At 37.5% G+C, this 19,767-nt stretch overlaps 2 protein-coding genes across 3 annotated transcripts; one reads left to right on the forward strand and one right to left on the reverse strand.

Annotated features, from left to right (window-relative positions):
- Nucleotides 1-661: 661 nt before the first annotated feature.
- LOC118039641 (uncharacterized) lies at nucleotides 662-5,673 on the reverse strand. The gene is made up of 2 exons (XM_035046394.2): nucleotides 1,675-5,673; nucleotides 662-1,549 (listed from the first exon to the last, which is right to left on the reverse strand). The coding sequence occupies exons 1-2, from the start codon at nucleotides 4,946-4,948 to the stop codon at nucleotides 1,161-1,163; spliced, it is 3,663 nt and encodes a 1,220-aa protein (XP_034902285.1). The 5' UTR covers nucleotides 4,949-5,673; the 3' UTR covers nucleotides 662-1,160.
- Nucleotides 803-12,282, forward strand: LOC118039642 (uncharacterized). 2 transcript variants are annotated; one of them, XM_035046396.2, is made up of 5 exons: nucleotides 803-942; nucleotides 5,670-5,867; nucleotides 7,363-10,838; nucleotides 11,169-11,541; nucleotides 11,617-12,282. In XM_035046396.2, exons 3-4 carry the CDS (start codon nucleotides 7,544-7,546, stop codon nucleotides 11,531-11,533), a joined length of 3,660 nt encoding a protein of 1,219 aa, XP_034902287.1. In that variant the 5' UTR covers nucleotides 803-942; nucleotides 5,670-5,867; nucleotides 7,363-7,543; the 3' UTR covers nucleotides 11,534-11,541; nucleotides 11,617-12,282. The 2 variants fall into 2 exon arrangements, with proteins under 2 accessions (XP_034902287.1, XP_034902288.1); XM_035046397.2 differs by lacking the exons at nucleotides 803-942; nucleotides 5,670-5,867 and having other exon boundaries at nucleotides 7,305-10,838.
- The last annotated feature ends 7,485 nt before the right edge of the window (nucleotides 12,283-19,767 follow it).

A 19,767-nucleotide genomic window follows, 5' to 3' on the forward strand; every position in this document is an offset into this window, starting at 1 on the left:
CCATAACATTATTGCTTTTAATATAATTATTTTCAAATATTATGCTGTTGCAGGTCCATCATATTTATGATAGAAATAATATTTTAGATTTTATAGTTTTTGGGTTATTTAAAAACTAAATGTAAGTTGACGTATTTTGTTTTTCAAGAAATTATATGACTTGAGTTGTAGTAGCATTCTTTAATTTAAGTATCTAAACATAAGCTATATTATTATATACTTGTAATCTTAATATATGTTTATTTTGTTTATCTAATAATTAATTTATGTCCCATTTTAAAGGAAGGACATTTGGAATATTGTGTTTGTACTATGATTGGAATATATATAAGTAATGAATAATAGATGTGTATAGGTGACTTATAGATAACTTGGGAGTTTCTGGTATAGGAAAGACTCTGCCGAAATTTTAATAAATTTTGTATGAATTCAGTCAAAAAAAAAAATTTACCATGTTTTTTTTTTCATGATTGATATGGTGGTCTCGAAAATAGAAATGTTATATTTTTACTCTCAAAATCTATTTTTTCATGGAGGAAAACTAATAAGAATCTATGGTTGAACTAAATTAATAAAAAAAAAAACTAGAGGCATGCAAGTGATTTAATTCGGAGACTAATGAGATTATAACAAATAGCCAAAAATAAATTCCTTGTATTTGGGTAGGGAGTTTTATAGACATGGAGTCCAATATAATAATAAAAAAGGGGCCTGTTTAGAGTTCAAAGTTCAAACAACTTAAAACAAGGGAAGCGACGCCGTTTTCATTACCGAAAGGGCGGGAAAGATACTAAAAACGAGGGGCCTAGAGGATGTATTGTTCCTCGTTCGCTAGATGAGGGCCACTCTCTCTCGCTCTCAAAATTGACGATGGCAATTCGGTCTTTCCTGTCGCCATATTCTGCAGCATACAGTTCTCCGATCAACCATATCCGAGTTCAGGTAATTGGCCGGCATTTCCTTTTTTGTTTTTTTTTTTCTTGTCGCTCTTAAAATAAAATTATAAATCAAATTCCTGCACGTGATTCTTTCTGGACATTTTATCAAGCATCTCCCCTTCATTTGTAGCTGCTAAAAGTTTGTAGCAAACACACCAGCGCAGTGCACTGATTTTCTTATTTGAACTTATTTGAAAGAGTGTAGAATAAGAAACACACAAATTACACATAAGAAGTTACAGAGGATGATGCTTGATCCTTAAGCATATCCATCAGATTTCGCAGCGTGAGGAGGCGGAGAGGTGCAGGGACATGTAGGCTTGTTCTCGCCGAAAGTTTGCTGCAAACTTGATGCATTGTTGGCCGGGATATGGGATATTCCTGTACACATAACAATGCTAGGGCCGTTACTAAAACCAGTTCTTGGACGATAGGACCAACTGGAGGTGTAAGCCTTTCGTCTAAAAGGTTTGAAAAGGGGATATCATTCCCTCCAGATTGCAAATGTAAAAGCATTTCTCCAGGGTGCTTCCCCATTAGTACTTCTAGCGCAACAACTCCGAAACTATACACGTCTAGTTTCTCTGTCACTTGACCTGTAGAGGCCAGCTCTGCAAAACATAGAGGAATCGTGGTTTTAGACATGGAAATATTGTACAAATGGTTTCATGTTTTAGAAGAAGAAACACTTGAAGATGCTGCTAGTTTTATGGTATGGTGTGGGTTATAAAGGTACCTGGTGCCATATAGCCATATGAACCAACTGGGAGTGTCCAGTTAGATTCACCTTCGCTTAGCAGCCTTGCTGTCCCGAAGTCAGAAATCTTAGGCTCAAACGCTGCATCCAACAGAATATTGTTTGCTGATATGTCTCGATGCACAATAGCTGGTGTGCAATCATGGTGCAAGTAAGACAGCCCATGTGCCACTCCTTTGATGGCCTGTAATCTCAAATCCCAGTTCCAGAGCTTTGCCTCTTTCTCTTCATTCAACAACTTACCCATGCTTCCCCTCTCAACAAACTCATATACAAAAAACAATGATCCGCTATAGGAACTGAACCCGTACATCTTTACAACGTTCCGATGCTGAATTTCAGCTAGGGAATACATTTCAGCCTTAAAATTCTTAAGCTGATATTCCTTACTGAACTCATTATCTTCAGAAGGGTGAAGACGTTTTACAGCAAAAACATCTCCTGATGGAAGCATTGCTTTGTACACATTTCCCTGACCGCCATTTCCTATGCAGTACTTGTCATCAAAATTCTCTGTTGCTGTAATTATATCGTTAAACTCTGTTCTCTTGTTGTAATTCCACACAGAAAATGAGCTTCCGCCTTCTGAATCCTTCTTCATCTTGTCTCGATTGGCTCTGGAATGACGCCGGAAGATGAGAATCCCAAACAAAATTAATAGGATTGCTGAGATTGATAGTGGAATGACAATGACAACGATCAGCTTCCTTCTGTTTCCTTTATTATGCTTTTCAGATGAAGTTTCCCTGCGGCAAGGGTTCAAACCTTGTGCCTTTTCCCCACATAAACCAGGATTGCCAACCAATGACACAGCAGGAGCTCGCCGAAAAGCCTTATTGTCTGGGAGAGGCCCCTCGAGATTATTATGTGATATATCAACTTCTTGAAGGCTCAATAGGTCTTGAAAGGAAGATGGTATTGGGCCAGAAAGATGATTGTGAGAAATATTCAGTATTTCCAGTCTTGTCAATTTTTGAAGCTGTGAGGATATCTCTCCAGTGATCAAGTTTTGGCTGAGGTCCAACACAATCTGCAAGGCAACTAGATTCCCAATCTGGTATGGCATTGTCCCATTCAGTCTGTTATTGCTCAGGTCTAAGAAGATAAGTGCCTGGCAGTCTCCAAGTTCTTCTGGTATCCGCCCACTTAGATTATTTTGTGAAAAATCCAAATATTGCAGCTGTGAAAGCATTCCAACTTCTTCTGGTATGTGATCTGAGAGTTGATTGTTGCTCAAATTAAATCTGTTGAGCTTTGAAGAGCTGAAAAGCTCAATTGGAATCTTCCCAATCAGTTGGTTACCAGAGAGGTCAAGATTCTGTAGCTCTGTTAAGTTTCCAAGCTCCGGTGGAATGCTGCCTGACATCATGTTGCCTGCTATGCGAAAGTTTGAGAGGATTGTGCACTGTCCCCAGTTTGATGATAACATGCCAGAGAGCTGGTTGTCTCCCAAGTCAATGAACTCCAGGTTTGGGTACATGCCGAATGCATTTGAAACGTCTCCATCCAGAAGATTCTGTTCAAGGCGGACTCTGATTAGTCCTGTGCAGTTCCTAAGACTTGAAGGGATTGGCCCCACAAGATTATTTCTATTGGCTGCCAAGTAGATAAGCTTCCCTCCATTACAAATTCCTGGAGGAAGCTTTCCTGAAAAATTGTTATAGGAGAAGGTTGCATTTCTCAAGAAATCAGGGCCAAAGTCTTCGGGAATGCTTCCTGAGAAATTGTTGGAAGCAACATAAAATAAATTGAGGTTTCTCAAGCCAGTTATTGACAAAGGCAAGGTTCCTTGCAAGTCATTTTCACTCAGGTCAAGCTCTTCTAAACTTTTGATATTACCTAATTCAGGAGGAAGTTTTCCGTTGAGCTGGTTATGAGGAAGAATCAATTTGGTGAGACTTGACAAATTTCCAATAGTTGGAGGGATGGAACCGGTGAAAAAGTTGTCGGCCAATTGAAGCTCTATCAAATTTGACAAATTTCCTATTTCTATTGGTATGGGGCCTGATAATCGATTCTGAAAAAGATACAGAAGCTTGAGCTTATGGAGAGTTCCAATTTGAGGTGGAACTGTTCCAGAAAAATTATTTATTTGGAGTTGCAAAGAAACAAGCTCTGACCAATTGGATAACAGAGATGGATGGATGTTTCCTGATAGTTTATTGTCAGATATTCCGAACTCTCTGATTTGTGTTAATGAGGCCATGGAAAGAGGCAATGCACCTATAAGGCTGTTGGATGATAGCTCAAGGTAAGTGAGGTTGGTGCACAAACCAAGTTCTTCTGGAATGCTGGAATTTAGGCCTGACAATTTGAGATTTAAATTTCGAAGCATCCTGAGATTCCCAACTGAAGAGGGCATTGGACCATCAAACCCATTTTCATGCAACTCAAGAACTTCAAGGTTTGATAGCAGCCCAATTTCATATGGTATTGTACCATTCAGTTTGTTCATTCCAAGCCTCAGGTGTCGAAGATTTCTAAAATTTCCTATATTTGTGGAAAGAGGTCCTTCAACTGAATTCTTTGTTAAGTTCAGGAACTCAAGTCTTTTCAAACGAGATAGTAATGGCATAGGAATCTGACCTGTGATTAGATTATCTGAAAGATCAAGAAAGATCAGGTTTGGGCACTCAGCAATGAATGCAGGAACTGCCTCCAAAAGGATATAGGAAAGCCGCAGCTCTGTTAAAGATGCCATACCCTTAAATTGAACAGGGTCAGGATCTGTTAGGTAGTTTGCACTAAGATCGAGAAGCCACACCTTTTGTAGGTTGCTTAGCTGATGTGGAATTGGGCCTGTGAGTGAGTTGTTGTAGAGACGAAGAACTTGAAGTTCTTTAAGGTTACCAATTTCTGGGGGGATTTGATTGGTGAAATTGTTGCTACTGAGATCAAGTGAAATGAGTTTTGTGGCATTCCCAATTCCAAATGGGATATCTCCTACGAGATTGTTCAAATTGAGATTGAGTGAACTAAGGTTAGGAAACGATGAGGAATCAAACCTGTCAAGAGTTCCATCCAGGCCTGAGTTCTCGAGATTTATCTCAATAATGCTTCCCTCTCCATTGCACCGAATTCCTGTCCAGTTGCACGGGCTACTGCCGCTGTTGAGCGTCCATGAAGGTAAAGTTGGAAAGTTTAAACTGTTTTTCCAGTTTAGCAATGTTTCCGCTTCTCTCTGTGCTGTGATTAGCACAAAAGCAGAAGAGAGAACGAGAAAGTGAAATATCCTCTGCAGTGTTCTTGTCATGGTTGCAGTTTCATCAGCTTGATCAAAATCGCTGATCCTTTATTTTCCCTGAATTGTTCAAAGAAGCTGTCGAGGAAAATATTATTTGCAAGGTGGGAGTTACAGTTTGTTGCTTCGCTATACTTTTGATGTTCTATGTCTTCCTTTTGATCTTCTATTTCGTAAGAGGTTATCCTCCTTTGGCGAGCTTTGAAAAGTTGCAATATACCAAGTCAAAAAGTTTAATTTAAATTACTAAATAATACAACTTCTTGATCATTATGGAGACTTATAGTTTTGCATATTTATTTCTTGCTCTTGTGCATCTTCATAGGACTTTTCTTTCTGGGTTCTCTGAAATTCAACCGCATAGGGATTGATTAAATTAAGCATTTCCTAATGTATAAAAATGTTTAGACATGGTCATAAATGCATAAGCAGACACATATAGACGCATGGATTGGAGTATGAAACCATAAAGGAAGTGGTTACAAGGTGTGCATATGTGTGAACCCTAGTCTATTTTCTTTATACAAATGCAGTCAAAATATTGTTGATGAGAGGGAAATATTATTAAAGCAGTTTTGACCATTGAATTTCGATGCACTTATATTGGGTTGTTGAAATCTATATCTTGGGAATACTCAATGATTTGAGTGAAATCAAAATGAAGTAACTTGGTTAAAAAACATTGTTATTTTTATTTTAGGCTGGCGTTCTAACCTTCTTCAGTGTTTTGAAGGATTTGCTTGGACTGAACTACAAAAAGAGGAAAGCAGAAGTTCAGGATTTCCTGAAATAAGCTCCTAGTTGTGAAAATCCCTGAGATGTGACCAGGAATCATAACGCAAAGTATGCACCCAATTACCATGCATTAAGGAGAAGCAATGGTTCTTCTATCCCCTTGGGACCCTATAGGTCGCGCAAGTAACACAAGCAGGTATTTTTTATGATTTCTGTTATATACATGTGACCTAACATAGAAATGCTTTACCTGCGTGGAGATGTAAAGGTTCCAATACGTCCTTCAATGGAGTTTGATTTCAAGTTGTTATACCAAGCATGCGTAAATTCTCTAAAAGATGTAAAAAATATCTTACATATTCAGTCACCGTCTTGGAAATGCCTGAGTGACTTTGCCCTAGTTGGAATCTATTACTATCTCATTTTATAATGGTGTTCTGTTTTTGCAAGGAAAAGAAAAAAGGGTTGAATAGTAGCACATCACTTTATGCGAGCATTGCTCATATGTATTCAGTCCAGCAGTTGGTTAGTTGTTAAGGTACAAACGCTTGGCATCTTTGAAATTTCTGCATACTTAAGTTTTGATAAAAGGGCCCGTAAGTCTTAACATTAAATTAAAAATAAATAAATAAAAAGATTTGTTAATCTCGGTCAATTGATTCCCTAAATTTCAAGGGGCCGTGTGTGGATAGAGAACTCTGAAGTCTTTCTTTAGCCCTAGTTCAAAAGTTGACTTTGACTATGTGGGCTGGCCTCCTTTTTTTAATCAGACGGTGAACACTCAGTCAATTACTATATATATATATATATATTATATATTCCTGAGTTTTGTTAACTTCGTGTCTTCAGAAGATTAGTTGAGTTAGGTTTAGTTGAGGTAGGTATAAGTCTGGATATTTACTATTAATAAAAAAAATATCATTCATGACCAATTTTTATTAAATAAAATACATAAATTACAATAATGAATATATTTTTATATTTATTAAAAAAAGTCAATCAAGATAATTTTAGAAAAAAAAATGCATCTTTTTTATTATTTAATGTATTTTAGACATACATTGAAGAAATTGCGAGTATAATGTATTATTTGGGCATGAGAACATCCTTTTTGTCTTCGCCCTTGGAAAGGATAGTATTGTAAATTCTCCACCATCGACACGAGGTCCCATATAGCCACTAGCCAGCCATATAATATGGACTTTGGAATGGTCAGCTCTCTTCATTCGGGTAAAAAACAAAAACCCAAATGCAAAGAGCGAGTCTTTCTCAGAAACCGCGGGCCATAAAAAAAATGACATTGACGGGTGGAAAGCTTGAGGGCCATTGTTTATTTATTTATTTTATATGCATGCCTTGAGAATGACTAGATGTACTAATAATAATAATAAAAAAATCAACTACCGGTTATAGTCCCAATCATGTTTGATAAGTTAAATTTTTTTGAAAAAATCAACTACGCGTTTGCAGATGACGGACCCCTCTAGTGGCATTATTTTTTAAAAAAAATAAAAAAAAATTCTTAGAGCTAGATGAATTAATTTGGAAGAATTCAAGAGTGAAAGAAAAGATAGGTGTGATTCATTAATAAATCTTCTTGTATTTTCACGTTAAGTCCTTTCTTCAACATTTTTGTATTAATGGCCCTCCTGCATATTATTCATACTTACTCCCCTTTTGATCATTTTCAGGACTTGGAATGCCAGTCAACGCTTTCAGACCACTAACTAGGGAGCTTTAAATCAATATCCTCCTTCCATCTAAAGCGACAATAAGCTCACAGTCAGGTTCACCCCGGTTTCAGTCTCCAATCAAGTAAGTTATACAAGGATAGAGAAATCCGCGTCAAATCCCAACCTCCATAACCTAATCATGGCAGCCTCTCAAAAGCTTTATGCTGCTCTTCTCTTCCACTCTCTCCTTCTCTCCATGCTTCCTTTGAAGGCAACATCATCTGCAAGAACACAAGCTGAAGCTCTCATCCAATGGAAAAACACCTTGACCTCTCCACCTCCTTCTCTCCGTTCATGGTCCCCTTCCAACCTCAACAACCTCTGCAATTGGACTGCCATTTCCTGCAACTCCACCTCTCGAACAGTTTCTCAAATAAACCTCCCCAGCCTAGAAATAAATGGAACACTTGCCCACTTCAACTTCACCCCATTTACTGATCTCACCAGGTTTGACATCCAGAATAACACTGTGAGTGGGGCGATCCCATCAGCCATTGGCGGCCTCTCCAAGCTCATTTACTTGGACCTCAGCGTCAACTTTTTCGAGGGCAGCATACCTGTGGAGATTTCAGAGTTGACAGAGCTTCGGCATCTTAGTCTTTTCAACAACAATCTCAACGGTACTATCCCTTTTCAACTTTCCAATCTTCTGAAGGTAAGGCACTTAGACCTTGGAGCAAACTACTTGGAAACCCCTGACTGGTCTAAATTTTCCATGCCTTCATTGGAATATCTTAGCCTTTTTCTCAATGAACTTACTTCGGAATTCCCTGATTTCATAACCGGTTGCCGGAACTTGACGTTTCTGGATTTGTCACTTAATAACTTCACTGGCCAGATACCAGAGTTGGCGTACACCAATCTGGGAAAGCTGGAGACCTTGAATCTCTATAACAATTCATTCCAAGGACCATTGTCACCCCACATCTCGATGCTTTCCAATCTCAAAAGCCTTAGTCTACAAACTAATCCATTGGGTGGTCAAATTCCTGAAAGCATTGGTTCTATATCTGGTCTTCGAACTGCTGAACTGTTCAGTAATTCTTTTCAGGGGACTATTCCATCTTCTCTAGGCAAACTTAAGCATCTGGAAAAACTTGATCTCAGAATGAATGCCTTAAACTCAACCATTCCTCCTGAGCTTGGCCTTTGTACTCACCTCACCTACTTGGCCCTGGCTGATAATCAGCTGAGTGGGGAATTGCCTTCTTCTTTGTCCAATCTTTCTAAAATAGCCGCCTTGGGTTTATCTGAGAATTTCTTCTCAGGTGAGATCTCAACTGCCCTTGTATCCAAGTGGACCGAGTTGACCTCGTTCCAAGTTCAGAACAATAATTTTTCTGGAAATATTCCTCCAGAAATCGGGCAATTGACAAGGCTCCAGTATCTTTATTTGTATAATAACTCATTCTCTGGTTCCATTCCCCACGAGATAGGAAATTTGAAAGAGTTGATTAGTCTAGACCTTTCAGGAAACCAGCTTTCTGGCCCCATTCCTCCAACCTTGTGGAATCTCACCAATCTTGAAACCCTGAATCTTTTTTTCAATAACATCAACGGTACAATTCCACCAGAAGTTGGAAATATGACATCACTGCAAATTCTTGATCTCAACACCAACCAACTCCATGGGGAGTTGCCAGGGACCATTTCAGATCTTACTTCTCTAACTTCTATCAATCTGTTCGGCAATAACTTCTCTGGTAGCATTCCGAGTAATTTTGGGAAGAACATTCGTTCGCTGGTGTATGCTAGCTTTTCAAACAATAGTTTCTCTGGAGAGCTGCCGCCTGAATTGTGTAGTGGTCTGAGTCTTCAACAACTTACTGTCAATAGCAACAACTTTACAGGGGCATTGCCTACCTGCTTGAGGAATTGTTCAGGACTAACTCGCGTTCGGCTTGACGATAACCAATTCACTGGAAACATCACTCATGCATTTGGTGTTCTTCCAAATCTTGTTTTTGTTGCTCTTAATGACAATCAATTTACTGGTGAAATATCACCAGATTGGGGAGAATGTAAAAACCTCACCAATTTACAGATGGGAAGAAACAGAATTTCTGGTGAAATCCCTGCCGAGCTTGGGAAGTTGGCCCGGCTGGGACTTCTAAGTCTGGACTCCAATGACCTGACTGGGAGGATTCCTGGCGAGTTGGGAAATCTAAGCATGTTATTCATGCTCAATTTGAGCAACAATCATTTGAAAGGGGAGATACCTCAGGGTCTAGGCAGCTTGACAAGGCTTGAATCTCTTGACTTATCTGATAACAAGCTGACTGGAAACATATCGAAAGAGCTTGGGGGTTATGAGAAGCTGTCAAGCTTGGACTTGAGCCACAACAATCTTTCTGGTGAAATACCTTTCGAGCTGGGCAACTTAAACTTGCGGTACTTGTTGGATCTCAGCAGCAATTCACTCTCAGGAACAATACCTTCAAATTTGGGAAAGCTTTCAATGTTGGAGAATCTCAATGTCTCACATAACCATCTCTCAGGAAGAATCCCAGATTCACTGTCCACCATGATTAGCCTGCATTCTTTTGATTTCTCATACAATGAGTTGACAGGTCCTATACCAACTGGAAGCGTTTTCCAAAATGCATCTGCAAGATCTTTTATTGGAAATTCAGGTTTGTGCGGTAATGTAGAAGGATTATCACAATGTCCAACAACAGACAATGGCAAGTCCTCAAAGCGTAACAAAAAGGTTCTTATTGGTGTTATCGTTCCAGTTTGTTGCTTATTAGTAGTAGCAACAATTTTTGCTATTCTGCTATGTTGCCGAAAAACCAAACTGCTTGATGAAGAGATCAAACGCATCAATAATGGTGAGAGTTCTGAGTCAATGGTATGGGAAAGAGACAGCAAGTTAACATTTGGGGATATTGTCAGTGCCACTGATGACTTCAATGAGAAGTACTGCATTGGAAGAGGAGGATTTGGCAGTGTTTACAAAGCAGTATTGTCTACAGGTCAAGTGATTGCAGTAAAGAAACTCAACATGTCAGACTCCAGTGACATCCCAGCACTCAATCGCCAGAGTTTTGAGAATGAGATTAAACTGCTAACAGAAGTTAGGCACCGTAACATCATAAAGCTTTTTGGATTTTGCTCCAGGAGGGGCTGTTTGTACCTGGTTTACGAGTATGTTGAAAGAGGAAGCTTGGGAAAAGTATTGTATGGGATAGAAGGGGAAGTGGAGCTTGGTTGGGGCAGGAGAGTGAATATAGTGCGAGGAGTAGCTCATGCAGTTGCCTACTTGCACCATGACTGTTCTCCACCCATTGTACACCGGGACATATCATTGAACAACATTTTGCTGGAGACAGATTTTGAGCCCCGTCTTTCAGACTTTGGCACAGCAAGACTCTTGAATACAGACTCCTCCAACTGGACTGCAGCTGCTGGGTCCTATGGCTACATGGCTCCAGGTAAGCTCACAATCCTAAGGGTGCATTCTTAAAAGATTATTCCTGTCACTCCAAGTATTCGGAAATTGAGTTTTGATAGCTTTTCTCCCGAAGTCATGAAAGCTTTAACAGGCTATAACAAGGAAATGGGCAACATGGCATAATGCTGAAATGTTTTCTTTGTTCATTCATGTTGCTGGGAAAGGTTTCCTTTTAGAAAGGTCTCACATTTGCAAATCTTGCCTCCTCTCTAGCCAAACAAAACCCTCACAACCGGTCTTGTCATTGTTAATTGCCTGCCTTCTTGACTAAATATTTCCAACGTTTATTTTGATTGCCTGATCTTTGCAGAGCTGGCACAAACAATGCGGCTCACAGACAAATGTGATGTGTATAGCTTTGGGGTGGTGGCTTTGGAAGTTATGATGGGAAAGCACCCGGGAGAGCTCTTATCATCAATAAAACCATCACTATCAAACGATCCAGAGTTGTTTCTAAAGGATGTGCTAGACCCTCGCCTTGAAGCTCCCACTGGCCAAGCAGCAGAGGAAGTTGTTTTCGTAGTTACAGTGGCCTTAGCATGCACACGGAACAACCCAGAGGCACGACCCACCATGCGTTTCGTGGCACAAGAATTATCATCACGAACTCAAGCTTATCTGGCGGGGCCATTCGACTCAATAACGATCAGCAAGTTAACGAGCCTACAGAAATAATTATCTTGGTATGTGAATGACACTCTATAAATATTTGATCTCTTCTCACATGCTAAAGATTTACATCTGTGGCAAAATGACAGCGAAGAAACAGCAAATTGGGGGGGTGTTGGGTTGTGAAATGCTACTTACGACGGAGGCATACGACTTCTTCGGAACGTCTTCAATCTTAGCACTAGACTTGACCACAACCTGGGAGTCGGCCACTAACTGGGAATCAGGAGGAATTTCATGAACAACCTCAGGCATTGGTTCTACCTCTTCCCCTTCCTCAACTGAAACATCCCCACTTTCAGAGGGATTGTACACTTCCCCTCCAATGACTTCCTCAGACAAAGCAACTGTTGGCTCAGAGATGTGAGTTTCCTGTGTGTGAGGAGTATCTGAAAACAGAAACACCTTCAATTTCAATAAGGGGGCTGGAAAATAGATGCGCATTCAAAGAATGATCTGTTTTTCATTACCCTGGTCAGGAGCAAGTAGGGCTTCAAAATTGCTGGCAGGCTCTTGATTCCCATTCTGGTGTGTGGAGTCATCAACATCCCGAAACACGTCATTCAGCACAAAATAGCCTTTGTCTTGAGGAGCCAGGAAGAAGCTCTGAGTAAATTTTTGACGCAAATTGTCATTTCCATTCAAATACCTAGTCACTAGCACAAGAACTCCGCCTTTGTAAGATTCTTGTGAATCAACTGTAACAATTTCTGCCCTGACTTGACCATATCCAAGTGAAAGTATCTTCTCATTAATTGCCTGCCCCACATTTACAGACAACAAATTCAACTCTCATCATCAAGAAAACTAGCAGGGAGAAGTTTGTGGGCATTCAACTTTTGCAGTTACGGAAGGGTGCTGAGCGGCTAAACATTAAGCACGGTATCCATGGGACATTAAAGGACATTTCAGTTAACAAATTCTGCAGTAATGTTCTTAATTGCTGAAAGAGGTAATTGAAATAAACCACGTGTGTGTGTAAAAGGAGAGGGAGACATTATTGAAAGGAGAAAAAGTTTTAATTACAAAAAACAAAAAAAAGAAAGATAAGGCATCATCCAAGGAATAAAATCAAATCTCGATGAAAGGCTTTCCAATCATATTTATTATCGGCTAAAGCAACTCTTTCAAATACCCCAAAAGTACTCCATGAAACACTGGACAAGCTATTGTGTCGACCCAGAGAAATCCTCATAGCATTTATCTGATCCTCTAATAGAAATCAATATTTAAGACAGACAGTGACAGTCTGTCTCTTTCTTCAGGTTCAATAAACAAATCTAACTGAGATGAGAAATTAGCCATTTTTCTGCTTCATTTTGCAAGCAAGAGACAAATATTATATTTCCCAAATCTGACAAAAAGAAAACACAGTCCAACTACCTTAAACAACTTTACATGGATGTGTATAAAACAAGCTAGAACTCACATTCATGGCAGTAGTGGTACTCATGACCCCATCCTCTCCAAGACGTCATGTAAAGTCCTGGATTGCTACAACCATTTTTTATTCTGAAATGTAAGTGAGAAATGATTACAATGAACTTCATGATAAGATTGCCTAAGAGTTAGAAGGGTTGTGATTTGATATGAATGATTGTCGATAAATTGATAAAATCAGCTTGTTTTTTGTCAGTGAAGATTACCTATGAGTATGCAAACTTGGAAAAATTGTTTATTAGCGAGATCATGTGATTGCATGGAGTACTAATTTCAATAGTTTCGAATAGAGATCCGCAATTTACATTGTGGTTTTGGATGAAGTTCCAAGAAGTTATGGGTACTAAAGTACAGTTGAGTACACTTTTCACCCTCAAATAGATGGTCAGTCTAATAAGACTATTCAGATCTTAGAGGATATGTTGAAAGCTTGTGTTATGGATTTTGGAGTTGGTTAGAGTAAGTTCCTACCGTTAGTAGAATTTGCTTATAACAATAGTTATCATGCTATCATAGAGATGACATATTATGAGGCTTTGTATGGTTGGAAGTGTAGATCGTTGGTCTGTTGGTTTGAGGTTGGTGAGAAAAGGCTAATAGGACCAAAGTTTGATTCAGATTACTTCAAAGAAGATAAAGGTGATTGAGAAAAAACTTTAAACAACTCAGAGTATATAGAAGAGTTATGCGGATAAGAGGATGTGTAACTTAGAGTTTTCTTTAGGTGATTGTGTATTTTTGAAGGTATCATCGATCAAAGGAGTGTTTAGGTTTGGGAAGAAAGACAAGTTAAGTCCTCAAATTATTGGACTACATGAGATTTTAGAGAGGGTTGGAGCAATTACCTATAGATTAACACTACTATTGAACTTGTCTGTTATACATCTAGTATTCCATGTTTTGATGCTATGGAAGTACATGTTGCATCCATCTCATGTGTTAGAGGTTCAACCAATAGAGTTGAAAAATGATATGATTTATGAGGTGCAACCAGAAACTATAGTTGAACGACAAGTGATGAAGCTTATATCGAAGGATATAGCTTCAATGAAGGTGAAGTGGAAAGGCCATTCATGCGAGAAGGTGACATGGTAACTTGAGTATAAGTAATGCGAGAAGTATTCTCATCTTTTCGATAGTCTCGGTGATTAGTACTTAAAAGTACATTTTTATCAAGGTTTTACTTCATCATTTTGCACTTGAAGTATCAATAACTCTTCAACTAAAGCATGTTTTATAATAACATATCTAATAATATAAGATACCTTTAATTTATGGTAAATGTTCATCTTAAATGCAGGCATATCACATAAATGAAAGGATTGATTGATGAGTTCAAGTACTGAAATTCAAAGGACAAATAGAGGGCCAAACTTAGAAAAGAGATGTTGGTTCAGTCCAAACTGGAACACTGTTCAGTAATTGGATCATATCTGGAGTTGTAAATCTTGGATTTAAGTTTGCTTTATATGGATGGAAAGCTAAGACATAGGCCTAAAACTTTCATATCGAGTCCAAGATTTAAAAAGGCCGTTTTCAAGTCCAAATTATAGCAGCAACAGAAAAGTCTGAATTTGTCCTACAACCCAGTGTTTGTTCAATGTTCAGCCCATATCTCGAGTTCTAGAAGTCCAAATGATCTCAATTGTTTTTTTTCCCCTAGAAAGCTAAGACAATTTCCTAGAACTTTCATGGTAAAGTTGGTTCAAATTTGGACGTTATCAATGACGTTTTGTTAAGACAAGAAGATAAGGATTGTCACCAAGTCAAGATATGACTACCCACTCAACAATTAGTCATTAAATCAATAGTTCTAAATTTTGGCCTATAAAAGGAGGCATTTGCTATGCATTTAGGCATCTTGGTTGTTCAGATCAAGATTATGCTCTTTATTTCTCTCTTTATATTTTTGTAAGACTTAAGTTTTGCTTTCATTAATATCTTGTTTATACTTTTCATTTCATTTCCTTTACTTAGTTAACTTGTATCTTATTTATATTCTTATCTTGTTTATTTATGTTTATCTTCTTCATTATGTTTAGCTAAGTTTATTATATCAATGTGAAAATGTTTTACTAATGGTGTTAGAATATGTGGACTTCAATGTTTATATCCAAGAAAGTTTGTTATTAACATGTTTTATCTTTTTATCTTACTAATTCTTAATACCTTACTTGTTAAATGGTTAATCTAGATTTGTCTTGTTAAATGGTTAATCTAGATTTGTGTTATCTAATACTTGGTACAACAAATGCTTAGCACTTTCATAGAACCGTATGGCCAACTCAATTGGGTTCAAACATGTCCTCTTTAACAACCTCCCTATGAACCCCGTTCTTGTTGGGTTATTTATTACTTCAACATTCCTACACTTAGAAGAAGACATCAATCTTTTGATCGTGTTACTCGGTAAGTGCATACAACTCCCTAATCAAAGGTCTTTGCAGTTCCTTATATGAGCTAAGCTCCTTCATGATTTCCTACTCAAGGCATCGACAACTATATTTGCTCTGTCTAGGTGGTACTAGATGGTACAATCATAATCCTTCAGTAGTTTCATCCATCTGCTTTGTCTCAGATCTAAATTCTTATGCTGAAAAATATACTTCAAACTCTTATGATCTGTGAAGATCTCACAAGTTTTGCCATACAAGTAGTGTCTCCAAATCTTCAAAGCAAAAATTATAGCCGTCATCTCTAAATCATGCATAGGATAATTATGTTCATGCTTTTTCAACAACTATGAAGCATAGGCAATAACTTTTCCATACTACATTAGAACACATCCTTACTCCACTTTCGAGGCATCACAATACATTGTGTAACCACCAGAACCTGATGATACTGCTAGAATAGACACTGTAGTCAATCTTTGCTTCAACTCCAAGAAAATTTTCTCACAAGCTTCAGACCATTGAAACTTAACACTTTATCTGTGTCAATTAGTCAATGGTGCAAAAATCCAAGAAATGTTTTCTACAAATCTCCGATAGTAGTCAGCTAAACCTAAGAAACTTCTAACCTCTATCACCGAAGTAGGCCTAAGCCACTACTTAACTATTTCAATCTTTTGAGGATTGACCTCAATCTTATTGTTTGACACTACATGCCTGAAAAATGCTACACTCTCTACCCATAACTCTCTCTTTAAGAACTTGCCATACAATTGATGATCTCGTAGAGTTTTAAGCACCATCCTTAAGTGTTAGTCATGCTCCTCTCTAAACCTTGAATGCACCAAATCATCATCAATAAAAACTATTACAAATTAATTAATAAATTGCCCGAATACCCTGTCCATTAAGTCCATAAAAGTTGCCGGTGCATTCATTAATCCAAAAGACATCATTAAGAACTCATAATGACCATACCGAGTTCTAAAGGTTATTTTCGGAATATCCTCCTCCCTTATCTTCAACTGATGATACCTAGATTGAAGAACAATCTTAGAAAAGAATTGAGCTCTTTACAACTGATTAAACAAATCATCTATGCAAGGAAGTGGGTATCTATTTCTAACTATTACCCGATCCAGTTGCCTATAATCTATACACAATCTCAATGACCCATCTTTCTTCTCTATAAATAACGTCGGGGCTCCCCAAGAGGACACATTTGGTTGGATGAACTTCTTGTTCAACAAATCCCGCAGTTGTTCCTTAACTTTCTCAATTTTACTAGCGTCATTCTATATGATGTCATTGATATTGGTTCGGTACTCGAAACCAAATTAATACAAAACTCAATCTCCCTATACAGAGGCAATCTAGGTAAGTCATCGGGAAAGACATTGATGAACTCCCTGACTATAGGGACTTGGTCTAACTGGGGAACAACTTTATTAACATTCACTATATGTGTTAGGTAGCACTATACTGGTGGCATCTTCTTCTTCTTTTGTTCAGTTTTCTTTTTCCTTCTACTGTTTTGCCGACTAGGTACAACCCCTCTTTTTCTCTTATTTCAGCCAGTAACCTTACTCTTTAGCTTTCATTTTACTCGCACAATCAATAAAGGGGATATGCAGTTGGATTAGGTCTGGTTTTCTGTGGAGAAGAGGTAGAGGAGAAAGAGCATACAACTAGACACATGCAGCTACTGTAGCTGGTCTTTGGGAAGAGGCAGGGTCACCTTTCCTCTCTCCTCATTGTATTTATACCCCCTTTTAAATGAGGTAGGGTGTTTGGGTGCTGGATAAGATTATTATTATCCCTCTTTTGGGTTATTTTTTTAGGGATGGTTTTTATTCATATTCCACCCTAGGATAGGCTAGCCCTTTTCCTTCAGGATTTTTTCCAAGACTGTGTCGTTGCTAATTCAGAGATAGGAAAAAAAATATTATGTTGCTGGTGACATAATTCAGTAGTGAAAACTGGGTCGTTTCCCACTTAGAAATCATCAACGCAATTCTTATCCTACGGATGACGCATAAAATTGTCAATGTACTTAGTCTACTATTAACTCGGAAATCATTGATGAAAACCGAGTCGCTGCCGACCTAGAAATCATCAATGCAACCTAGTTCTACAATTGATGTTCAAATCATCAACGCACACATCCTACTGTTAACACAGAAATCATTGATGAAAATTGAGTCTACTGACACGACTAAAAGATTGATGTTTTCTTCCAAGTGTAGGAGTGTCGAAGTAATAAATAACTCGGTAAGACCGGGGTCGAACAATAGGGAGGTTAACTATATAATAATAATAATAAGTTAAAGAGTACTTTGAGATGTAAGATTAATGTAAGGATTAAACAATGATAAAAACAAATGTCGGGGTTAGAGGATCCACTAATAGTATTAGAAATAAGTATTGTATAAATTCTTTTTATTAATCAACTGGAAACCACACACAAAGGAGGTTCCAATCGGATGATTTATCCTTAATAGTTCATTATAAATTTTTAACATGATCATATTAATTATCTTATTTTAGTAACACCATACTTTTAAATATTGTCAGGAATTCATGATGCTAACTTATGTTAACAACAAATCAAGTTCCTTTCATAGCACAGGTGTAGGTTATACCATACTGTTAGCTATGAAAGTGCAAAGCATTTGCTGTACCAAGTGTTATACAACACAAATCTAGTTAACCATTTAACAAGCAAGGTATTAAGAATTAATAAGATAAAAATGATAAGACATGTTAATAGCAAGTTGCCTAGGATATAAGCATTGAAGTCCATATTGAGTTTATATTATACCTATTCTAACACCATTAGTGAAACCTTTTCATCTTGACATAATAAACTTAGCTAAACATAATGAAGAAGATAAACTTAAATAAACAACATAAGAACATAAGTATAATAAAGGAAATGAAAAACATAAACAAGAGATTAAGGAAAATATAACATGAAATAAAACTTAAACATTACAAAAATATAAAGAAAGAAATAAAGATTATGATCTTGATCTGAACAACTAAGATGCCTAAATGCATGGTAAATGCCTATTTTTTTAGGCTAAAATTTGGAACTATTGATTTGATGACTAATTGTTGAGTGGGTGGCCACATTTTGACTTGATGACAATCCTCATCTTCTTGTCTAAACAAAACGTCATTAATAACGTTAGAATTTGAATAGACTTAACTCATGAAAGTTCTAGGAAATTGTCTCAGCTTTTCAGGAAAAAACAATTACGGTCATTTGGACTTCTAGAACTCGAGATATGGCCTGAACACTGAACAATGTCTAGGCTACAGGACATATTCAGACTTCTCTGTTGTTGCTACAATTTGGACTTGAAAATGGCCTTTTTAAATCTTGGACTCCGCATGAAATTTTTAGGACTATGTCTTATATTTCCATCTATATAGAGCAGACCTAAATCTAAGATCTACAGCTCCAGATATGACCCAATGACCAAACAGTGTTCCAGTTTGGACTGAACTAGCATCTCTTTTCTAAGTTTGACCCTCTTTTTGTCTTTTAAATTTCAGTAGTTAAACTCATTAATCAATCCTTTGATTTATGTGATAGGCCTGCATTTATGATGAACATTTATCATAAATTAAAGGTATCTTATAGTATCAGACTTGTTATTATAAAATATGCTTTCGTTAAGGAGTTATTGATACTTAAAGTGCAAAATAATGATATAAAACCTTCATAAAAATGCACTTTTAAGTACTAATCATCTACTTAGAAATCATCAACATAACCCAGTTCAGTGGTTGATGCTGAAATCATCAGCGCACACATTATACTGTTAACACAGAAATCATTGATGAAGATTGATTTGTTGTCAACTCAGATATCGTTGACGCAATCCATGTTGCTACTGATTCAAAAATTGACAGCGACAATCAAGTCATTTTTGTCTCAATCTCTCCATCATTTAAGTGTAAGGTTTATGGTAGGCTATTCCCTTATCTTATAACACTCCCAAATCGAATTGAATATAGACCATAGCCAACCACATTAAATATATCACAAGTATAATCACAACATGTCACAATTCATATCTTTATTTGCTTGATCCATATTCATGTAAATTCATCAATCTCATAACAAAATCAAAGCATTAACATCAACATAAATTCTGTTTCAGCACAAATATGTTTCTACGAATCCAACAAGTTCTCACCCCATGTATTTCATCATTTCATTTCACATTTCATGCAAGTTCATCAATCATATGTGAAAAATTAAGGCACTAATCATCAGTATGTATTCCATTTTAGTTTAAACATGTTCTTAGGAGTTCAATAAGGTCATTGTTATGCATTTCATCATACAATTACATTTTATCTAGTCCCTCAATATGGCCGGTTCTTCCTTTAAGT

The sequence above is a fragment of the Populus alba genome, chromosome 14 (assembly GCF_005239225.2).
Source record: "Populus alba chromosome 14, ASM523922v2, whole genome shotgun sequence".
Classification (NCBI taxonomy): Eukaryota; Viridiplantae; Streptophyta; class Magnoliopsida; order Malpighiales; family Salicaceae; genus Populus; species Populus alba.

Bases quoted from the DNA above. Each gene is read 5' to 3' on its own strand.
- LOC118039641 (XM_035046394.2), bottom strand. From the start codon at position 4,948: ATGACAAGAACACTGCAGAGGATATTTCACTTTCTCGTTCTCTCTTCT. The intron at 1,550-1,674 runs GTACCTTTATAA...TATGTTTTGCAG, and splicing joins ATATGGCTATATGGCACCAG to AGCTGGCCTCTACAGGTCAA.
- LOC118039642 (XM_035046396.2), top strand. From the start codon at position 7,544: ATGGCAGCCTCTCAAAAGCTTTATGCTGCTCTTCTCTTCCACTCTCTC. The intron at 10,839-11,168 runs GTAAGCTCACAA...TGATCTTTGCAG, and splicing joins CTATGGCTACATGGCTCCAG to AGCTGGCACAAACAATGCGG.